The sequence below is a fragment of the Botryllus schlosseri genome, chromosome 12 (genome assembly GCF_051294905.1).
Source record: "Botryllus schlosseri isolate E-star chromosome 12, Bs_hap1, whole genome shotgun sequence".
NCBI classification, from domain to species: domain Eukaryota; kingdom Metazoa; phylum Chordata; class Ascidiacea; order Stolidobranchia; family Styelidae; genus Botryllus; species Botryllus schlosseri.
The window spans coordinates 4,169,547-4,180,174 of record NC_137247.1 but is presented as its reverse complement, the minus strand read 5'-3'; the positions used below and the strand labels follow the sequence as shown (position 1 = coordinate 4,180,174).

The 10,628-nt window shown below is 40.1% G+C and overlaps 1 protein-coding gene across 1 annotated transcript in view; it reads right to left on the bottom strand.

The window, feature by feature from the left end:
* Positions 1-1,605: 1,605 nt before the first annotated feature.
* Positions 1,606-10,628, bottom strand: part of LOC145452935 (rho guanine nucleotide exchange factor 10-like) — a 35,008-nt gene continuing 25,985 nt past the window's right edge. The window contains exons 18-23 of the mRNA XM_080331066.1: positions 9,502-9,643; positions 8,134-8,306; positions 7,139-7,285; positions 6,487-6,688; positions 5,345-5,495; positions 1,606-4,455 (exon numbers count right to left, since the gene is read on the bottom strand). Coding sequence (XP_080187192.1) covers positions 4,318-4,455; positions 5,345-5,495; positions 6,487-6,688; positions 7,139-7,285; positions 8,134-8,306; positions 9,502-9,643 — 953 coding nt within the window. The 3' untranslated portion in view covers positions 1,606-4,317. The remainder of the gene's footprint in view (positions 4,456-5,344; positions 5,496-6,486; positions 6,689-7,138; positions 7,286-8,133; positions 8,307-9,501; positions 9,644-10,628) is intronic.

Here is a 10,628-nt window from a genome sequence, read left to right as displayed (position 1 = left end):
CTCGCCTTCCGTCACATGTCACCTCATTTGGTCTCTTATGCTTTTGTATTATCTTATTATCGAATGTGTAGTCATATTCGATAATCTTTTATTACTTTTCATTCAGTGTTCAACTGTGCATGCTTCGTCTTTACATCGCCTAGGCCTGATTTCAAGGACTACTCCAAATCGTTTCGACACCTTCCTGTCTTATCATTGCAGTGCAGTCTCGTTGTGCTTTGGAATGATGCAATTTTGATAATAAACTGAAACTGAACATCTACCGGTTGGAAGTGACCAAAAATTGTTTATTATCGTTCTTTTAGACAACTTAGCAGCTTCATGGGGTTGAGAGTAAAATTAATAAATTCATAATTTTCAAACTTTTTTGAATTCACATTGACCAGTTGTTATCGAGCCAAATTTGGTGTAGCCTACAGCGTTCAATATCAATAATCGTCAGATTATATTTTTATCTGCCCAAGACACACACATCATCATCATCATTGGTTTATTAGCAATTTTATCAGTTCAATACACCACAAAAATGCGATACAATGAAAAGACAGGAAGATGTCGAAGCGACAAGGAGTAGTCTATGGAATCTGACACCCACCTTGGCCTAGGCGATGTAAAGAGGAGGCATGCACACTGAATGAAAGTAAAGAAGATAGTATAGAAAAAGAATGCGACAAGAAATAGGGCGGCATGTCACGGGAAGCGAGATCGATAGGTCAGTCGTGGTCCGGTAATCTTGAGGATGGACTGTATTTATTTAGTAGTAATTGCTTGTATTTCGACTTGAATGTGGACATGCTCGTCGACTGTCGGATGGCTGGCGGGATACTGTTCCACAGATCAGGTCCGGCATATTTGATGGAGCGATGATCTTTTCGGTCGATCATATGATATTTGGACGACGTGGACGCGCGTGTGTTGTACTTGTGCGCTTTTGATTCAGAGGTAAAGAAGTCATTGAAATATTCGGGGCAACGACCGCAGTGAAACTGATACATAAACTTGGCGATTTCTAGTTTCCGCATATCTTCTATGTTTAGGACGCCGAATCTCTTCAGCAGAGACTTATTGGATGGGCAGCCAGGACCCTTTGGGGCCCTAGCTATGATTCGGAGTACTTTATGCTGTAGTTTCTGCAGTGGCTTGAGTGCAGTTTTACTGGCAGCCCCCCAACAGAGGATGCCATAATGTAACTTCGATTGGATTAAGGATTTGAAGAGTGTCAGAAGAACCCACGCCGGCATGAAGCGCCCAAGGCTGTAGAACAGGCCGCACTTCGGTGATAATTTAGTTTCTAGGGACTGAATATGACTCTTCCAGGACATGTTCGAGTCCAGTAAAACTCCGAGATATTTACACAGTGTACAATGCGATATACAAGACACACATTGCGATGTAATGAACACTGAACAGAGAAAGGGGTGCCGAACGACCAGTTGGGATCTCTTGTCTTCTACGATGTTAATCTTTCTTCGTCGGTTCCTCATCTCTGGGCTTTACCTAACAATTTAATCAGTGTATCCCCTGAATCTGGTTTAAAAAGCTTTTGAACAACCTGCGGCACATCAGACATTGCTAAACGCTGACAGGCTTCAGAAAACTCACTCGCCGAGAGATAAAATGTATTTATCAATGAGCAACAATCGCAATAAGCAACAAGTGCCAAAAAGTGCAAAGCGTTAACATCTCACAACACCTCCGCACGTAGGTAAAACAGACGAAACAATAATACTGTCGCGAAAATTGCCATCGACACACCGCAAAAGCATCGCCATAATCAAGAAGTAGCAAACGCAAAGTTCAATAAATAGCGACCAGCAAAGAACAAAATAGTACCTAAAACTAGCTGCAGTAACTACCGTATCATTACAGAAATTTGCTCTCGCCAGTGAAGGACACCTTGATTGTGTGATCACCGACACCGCCGAATTACGACACAAATTAGCAGTGGAAAGTTTTCAAAATCAAAATTCAATGAAAGCATATTTTTATGATACACCCAAGCGGAACAAATGACAGTACATAAAATAGTTAACACAACGCCATAAAACATTTAACATCAATCCATACCTCCTTTCTGATCGGGATACAGTAATAAAAAGTTATTTACATCAAATTAGTACCGACAACTAATGCATGGCACAATAATTCGAGTATTAATTCTAATAGTCAAGTCGAATAGTGAGGTATGATATTTTTGAGTACTGAAGCTATATTATCCTTGTCTTAAAGTGTTAATTTACCGAGAATTATAGTTTTGATGCAATTTTCTACTATGGAAGGCCATAAACTTTAATTGGGCGTACCACCGCAGCTTACGAAACATGTCGTACAAAGCTATCAGTGGAAATGTCACTTGTATGAAGCCGTGATCAACACACAGCATTGCTGCAAAAATATGAAATCATCTTCAATGAGATGCATATCTGGCATTTTTCGTGGTCGTATAAAACGTACGTGTTTGAAGATCAAGAAGAAAACCACCGTTGATTACAAATCAATATGCTGACATGATGTACCGTTACAGACCGTCGTGTTACAATGTAAATGTGCATACCCACACAGTATAAAACAGTTGTATAAAGCAATCTTGGCATACAGTCATAAATGCAATATAAAAACTCCAACTCTTGTGGCCACGTCTCAAGCACCAATGCAGCACGCTAAAGAACCTATCGCTTGTATCCATGATTCGACAGCATAGATATAGATACAACGCAAAAACTACAGACCACATAGCACAAAGCAAACGGACATCTTCAACATGATTCGTGAACATAAGTAGAGATAAAAATAAGAGTTAAAATGACAATGAAATGCAGTGAACGTAGTTGATTTGATCTCAGTCGGCTTGTGACATCATAGATGCCGAAATATCGTGACTTCAGTAACTGTCTTGCGGCGAAAAGCATTCAGTATCAGAGAAATTCCAGCATGAGTCGGAGTATATTTAAATAACCGTAAAACAACACCGTAATGGTATCAAAAGATGCAGTAGCGCAAGTAACTTTAGAGCTGGGACCAGTACCGAAGACATATAATAGAGAACTGTGACATTAGTAGAAAGACATCACAATGGACTGGTTAATTACATTACTATTAAGTTGCCGGGAGAACAATTATTTGCTGCACATTAGTCAAATCCCTATGTGGTTGGGACTAGACCTAGACACAGGAGTAGTGGGTGAGCACTGAAATTACACGCTCCCTACCACCTAGACTTAATTTATCACCGAGAATTACAGTTTCGAAACTAATCTCCGCTGCGGAAGGCCGCAAACCTCGACTGGTCTTAACGCAGTGTCCAAAAATGAATTTTTTTCTCAAATTGTACTGGCTACTTGATAAAATTGCTAGGTCGCCAAATTAAATGCTGCACACCAAATCGGGTTCAATTCCAACCATCAGCCGCACTGCTACCAGAGAAGAAAGTTTTTTTATTTATTATATAAAAATAAATGAAAAAATTTTCAAAAAAGGTTGTACACAGAAACGATGCTCACAAAATTTGGCTCAATTCCAATCAGTGGAAGCGGAGTTACTGTAGTCGAAAAATTTGGATTCGAATAAAATAGTATTTACGGTGCCCAGGTTACCACTTCATTTATTAAGGATCGAAATTTTTCGACGCCAGTAACTCCGCGATGACTGATTGGAATTGAGCCACACTTGGTGGACATCGTTTCTGTGTACAACCTAACAATTTCATGGGGTGAACTGAAAATTTTGAAAAAATTTACACTGAATTTTCGTATAATAAATCCAATGCGGCTGCTGGTTGGAATTGAACCAAATTTGGTGCGCAGTGTTTTTTTAGCCAACCTAGCAATTTTATCAAGTGGACAGTGAAATTTGAAGAAAAAGATATTTTTGAATAGCTCTTCTATGCGCTCTAGTGGCAGTGAAATATCTATAAAGTCGTGCATGATCAAGTCACAGCATTGTCTCAAAGCGTAATCAAGCAAGCATGGTCGTAAATATACCGAACAAACTTTCATGTGATGTAGAACTGGTATTATACTCTTTGTGGACGCGTAAAAGGTATGAATTAGAACTTTCGATATCATAATGAGCAACGCTCAATACTCAAAGCCTAGTTCGCTTGGGACATCCCGAGTGTCAGATTTTTCATTTCGAGAAATGATTGCACTTCAAAGGCCGTCACAAACTGAAGAACGCTTCACTTAAAGCCGTGTATCTTGAGATAAAAACTCCCCGTGCGTCATTTCCATTGCCAACGAAATCAACGACGAATCTCTAATTTTCGCCACGCAAACCATAACCAGCAGTGGAATAGCCGTAGCGTCCGTTGGGTGTAGTTCAAAGCACCATTTTCCATAATAAAATAACAGTCGAAAGGTCATCAGTTGTGTCGTCAGAGTTTCGGGAGCTGACATACTTATAACTGTCACCGCACGCAATCATTATCGGGAAAGTGTTGCCTGAACTTTGAAATACCTAAAAACGTAATATTTCAAAGAGCTCAAAGCGTTTGTCCCAGGCACTCGCATTGGCCAAGGCCAAGGTTGTAACCAAATCGCAAGGTTCCCAATCCCGAGTGAATCTCACTTTTATAGCTTCGACTCGAGTCAAGTCGAGCCGAATCATGACTCGAGTCATTACAACCCTGCCTAGGCCTACACAGTAGAGCTACACAGCTTTTCCAAATTAAATTAGAATTGCAGCTACAGTTATTTCCGAATTAGATTAGAATTAGAATTATATCTACCCATTTTTCAGGGTCGTAATGATAACGATTGTCTGATGACTCGAGTCATTTTATCAAAATACGGGAATGACTCGAGTCAATTGTTGTATTGACTCGACTTTGACTCAAACCAAGTCATGACTCGAGACTCGGACGCCCAAGATCGACATTTCATTGTAATTTCGAAGAATAGTAAAGTTACCACACTATTGGGATTTCGTCTATTGGTACTGGTACTTGAAAATGCGACCAGAAACTGCTAAAAGTGAGGAAATTAGTATATTATGAATGCAAACTATTCGATATCGCCAAACAGAGTTATAAAAAATGGGTGTAACAAGACTTTAACAGAAAACTGAACAGTCAACACAACACTATGACTTGGACTCGGACTTGACTCGGCGGTGAACTGAAAACGACTCGACTCAAAACTACAAAAGTGAGATTGGCTTGTGACTTGATCACAATCCTGCACTGCAAGTATCAATTTACAAGACATATCAAAACTAGTTCAATTAAAAGTAGAAAATGAACATTCTGACGAATTATCGAGCAATTAGTTTATGAAGTAGTTTTAGTTGAGAACTTTTACCAGGTAATCTACTTTCGTAATTGCAAGCTGTGTCAACACTCCCTTACCTGAGCGGCAAGCTGATTTGACATAGACACGCTTGCGCGTTTCGACGTAAATTCCTCGCCTGCCAATTCGTCTTTGTGCAAATCTCCAAAGACGCTGCCCAGTCTGGACCTGCGGTCTGGCAACTTCGGCGAGCCCGCGTCGCTGAGCTTCCTGGAATAACAGACACATTGACAACATTAGGGGCGTTCAAATTTTTTTTTTCAAATTTCACTGGGTACTTTATAAAGTTGTTGGGTTACCTAAAACAACACCGCACACCAGTTTTGGCTCGACATCAACCAACATAAGCATTGCTACGAAAGAATTACGTTTGGATTTATTTATTAAAAATTATTGGAATTTTTTTTACAAATTTTACTGGCTACCCCGTGAAATTGTTAGGATGTCTGAAAAAACGACGCACATAAAATTTAGCTTGACTCCGACCCGTAGAGGAAAAAGTTATTCGAGTACAAAATTTCGGATTCGAAATAAATAGTAATTACGGTGGCAAATTCTTTCATTATTTATTATAACTCTACCCACCGTAAATACTATGATTTTAAATCAACAACATCGCTTCTACGGTTTGGAGTCGGGCAAAATTTGTTGTGCATCGTTCATTCAGGCAACCCAATAATTTCATAGGGTAACCAGTAAAATTTTTATCGAATAAATATAAACTCATTTCTTATATAGCAATGCTTCTATAGGTTGGAATTGAGCCAAATTTGGCGTGCAGTGTTTTTTTTATCAAGTAGCCAGTAAAATTTGAAAAAAAGTGATTTTTAAACAACATTAGGGGACATACGTCGTACAAAACTGTTTAAAACTAACCTACGACTCCTGTTGGATCAGTTACAAGTGAAAGTTACAGAGACTTTCAAACAAACTTTCTTAAATTCCGTGAATTAAGCGACATTCAGCAGTATAATAGAGGCTTGCAAACAGCAAAGTAGCATTTCATTCAAATGATACCGAATATCACAATTAGGGGTATTCAACACGATGTCGCCTTGCAGAAACTTAAATAGAACCATGAATGATGTCTAATATCAAAATTTCCGCTTAGAATGAATTTCGATTTTTAGGAGATAATTTGTGGTTAGGTTATGACCAGGTTTTCAACAGATTTCAACAAGGATTAGATCGGGCCACACACCTGGCGGCAGGGCCATTGGCGCTGAAGGTCCGGCTCAATGGATTGTGATGCGTAAAATTGGGACTGACGATCGGCGAGTCGCTCGACTCCGGTCTGGTCGCGTCCAAAAAAGACTGCCTCGCGAGGTCGTACGATTCCACGTTGGACGTTCGCAGGAAGCAGACAGGGCTTCTCAGCGTGTGGTAGCAGATTCTGCACGGACCTGAAAAGGCGTTTCCTTGTGACTTCAAAGAACAGTAAAGTCACCACATTATTGGTGTATCGTCTATCAGTCCTGATACTTGGAAAATAGTGCCAGAAACTGTTAGGACTGAGGAAAATCACCATATTATGAATGCGAGCCATTCTATATCACTCGAACGTAGTTGATAAAAGTGGATTGAACCGTATTGAACTGAAAACTGGACAGTTAACATAATGACGTGGACTCGTGTCAAAACCCTATGACTCTGACTCGACCCTCTACTAACTGACTTGGGATAGACTCGATGCTGAAGTGAAAATGACTCAATTTGACGCGATTCAAAGCTATAAAAGTAAAATTGACCTGTGACTCGGAACCTTGTGTCTTGGTACGACCCTGCGTCCGACCCCAAACACATTGCGTTGTATTCACAATTCGTCAACATGGTTTTCACACAGACAGACTTACCTGTAGTCTTTGGCACCGACCCAGGTAATTTCGGTAACGGCATCACCAAAACAAGACCGTTGCTGGTGCCGGCCATGAGATGGTGATACGCACTCCACAGCGACGTGATATTGCACTGTTCTTTCGTAGACGTATGCCAGCCGTAATCTTAAAAAAACATGAAATAACAAGGCTTTACATTCAAGTATCTTCAAAACCAAGATTTTGTCGGGGAGGGTGGGGGTTATAATTGCAGGAATTAATACTTGCTTCAGATTGAAATCATTGTGCTCAGCAGACCTGCACAAACTACTGGATTTTCAAAAAGCGCAACTAGATCTAGAACGACCCAATTGTCATTATCCATAAATAGAACTAGAACTACTCACTTATCGACATCCGCAACTAGAAGTAGAACCACTTAATTTCTTAAACCAGCAACTAAAACTAGCAACTAGAACTAGAACTAGAACCACCCAATTTTCATAATCAATAAATAGAACTAGAACAACTCGCTTTTCGATATCTGTAACTAGAACTAGAACCACTCAATTTCTAAAACAAGTAACTAGAACTAGAACTACCCAATTTTCAAAATCCGTAACTAGAACTAGAATTACTCACTTTTCAAACCCCGCAACTGGAACTAGAACTAGGCTACCCAATTTTTAAAGTATGCAACTAGAACTAGAACGACTGAATTTCCAAAATGTGCAACTAATACTACAATTAGAACTACCCAATTTTTAAAATACGCAACTAGAACTAGAACTACCGTAATTTTCCAAGTATAGTACGCCCCCACGTATAATACGCACCCCTAAAATAGCATGTAAATTCTGGGAAAAAGCCTGTACCCATGTGTAGTACGCACCCTGCATTTCAGTACATGAATAGTTCCGATTTCGTATACGATGTCATTCTGTTTTGCGATGTCACTCTTGAACAATCATTACAGGACGATCGCTAATCATTATACAGTAAAAAAAATTAGGCCCTCCGGCAAAGCGCCTCACCGCGTAGAAAATCCCTTATCGGCGTCGACAGATCCAAGTCCTGTAGCTGCTCGAGCGTGCCGCGGTGATAGAGATGCAGGCTGCAACCTCCCGCGAAAGCCACCCACAGGCCGCTGCCCACGAACGCGGCGTGCGTCACAGTCTCACACTTCTCGGACAGAATCTTCCTGGTGCTGAAATAGGTCAAAATGTAACTGGGAACGATATTGAAAAGCAAATTGGGAAACGCATGATACAAAAATTCAAGATTACTTCGTACGCAAAAATCTGCTTCAGCTTACAGTATGCAACCAGTGACTCTAACTCCAACTTAGATTATAAAATTTCTTCATCAGTAGTTATTAGTAGGGCAAGTTTTTGTTGCACTAAAATCGCGAGAAAGTTGCACCTAATTTTCACAAAAGTCGCAGGAAAAGTTGCATTTATAATTTTTATTGAATTAGCAGGGTATGAGATACTCGATTGGTTCCGTTGCATACAGACTTGGTCAACTAGATAATTCTAGTTGTCTAATTTCACTAAATTAGAGCGAACTGCCAGTAATATAATTCTAATCTAATTTGGAAAAGCTGAAAATTTTCTAATTGTCCAAGTCTGGTTGTATAACCTAGTTCCTGCAGAGCTGTCAAATTTCATACTTCGCCATTTCATGGACATGCATAATTACATTTTTGCCGTTACGCAGCAAGAAAATTACGCAACGCGGGAATAATTTTTCCCCAAAAAGTCAAACAGCATAGCGATAATCCCTTCCCCCCTAAAAACAAGTCAAATAACACACCCTAAACCCCCTAGGTTCTCAAACTTCAAACATCCACTCTCGGCGACTTTCACAAAATCTATAGCATGAATAAGGTGATCCAGTGAAAATGTAATTTTCGGCGGTCTCACCTGGGCGTCCGCGAAATGGGAAACTATCTCAAATTTCAACGACAGAATTACTAAATCAATCGATTCACATATTTTCGCGGTAGTGCTTGGCAGGGGCAGTCGAACTTTGTGCTTATAAGCCATTGTGTCGCAGATAACAGTGAGATGCAGCTAACCCATGATATAGCTCTTTGTTATGCAAATAAACGAGAATAGAAACATACTAGGAATAGTTTATAGCACGTTTTTAAACCACTCATTTACGTTATTACGCAATATTTGATCAAAGTTGCAAAAAGCTGCACTATAAAATCCCTTCAAACAGCGTAAAACATCATAGTACATATATTCTGAGTATCTAGGAAGCTGTCGGAAGCTGTAAAAATAGTTGCAAAAACTTGCCCTAATTATTATTGAATAATATATTCATATTGAAATGAACCCCAGTATAGTTTCTCACTAAATTTGTCCGCTCGTGACCATCAAAAGTAGACCTACCTCTCGATTTTGAAGGTTCGCGGATTGATGGTGATGATGTCATTACCCGCGGCTGCCCACAGCATGTTATTAAACGGGGACAAGGATATCAGCCGGCCGCTCCCGCCTCCTATGGACTGGACACGCTCGAGACTCTTACTTCCTGTCGCAACGATATTTAAATTGTAGAACATGCAGATATTCAAAGTCTTGCAGATACAGAACTTCAATACACAAAATATTGGTATCAAGATCAACACCAATATTTTCGGCTGGCACTCGTCAGTGGTGATCGTCTGCGATTAGTAGAGAATTGGAAAGAACATTGTATACCAACGATCGGACCACCAAATACAAGGTCTCATACATGAAAATTCAGATAATCGAGGCTTCAAGTACAATGTGTGTGGAAGGGGGGGGGGGGGGGGGGGCTACTTCATCCAATTGTTTAAGAATTTCACTCACAATGTGATGCAAACACATCCCGAAACAAACGCATGCTTCACAAAATCCACACAGCGAAAATTAAGTATTCCCCTCAAAAAACAGTTCAGTACGAGTTCAAGTGATACGATTGTTGATATGCAATGTTCTTTCCAATTCTCAACTAGTTGCTGACGATTACTCCCGGCGAGTGTCGACCGAAAATGTTCGGGTTCCCTCCAATATGAATCTACTACCGTAAACCGGGGTAACTTTGGACTTAAGGGTAACTTTGGACACTAAGCAGTAAAAGATTTAAATGATTATTGATGGAAAAGGGTTGCCGCTGGATGTCCAATTCTTTTTCATGTGGCAACAGTACCACAAGCAGTCTCAATAGAAGGTGGATTCATTTCACTACCAGATAAACTTGACCCAACATTGATAAATTAATGGCGGGGGTCAATTTCATCAAAATTAATGGCCAATAAACTTCTTACAACCAAACATAGATAGCATGTGATTCATAGATTCAAAACTTGGCAGCAAATACCTCTAAGCAGTCTTAACCCATGGCAAAAATCTCAGTGGGCTCACCCTTGGATCAATACAAGAAAACGTGATGTCCAAAGTTACCCCGTCAAATTTTAACAGAACGGGGTAACTTTGGACAGTGGAAAACGTGATATTTAGAGCTCTGGAAAGTGGCTGCTTCATCTGCGTCA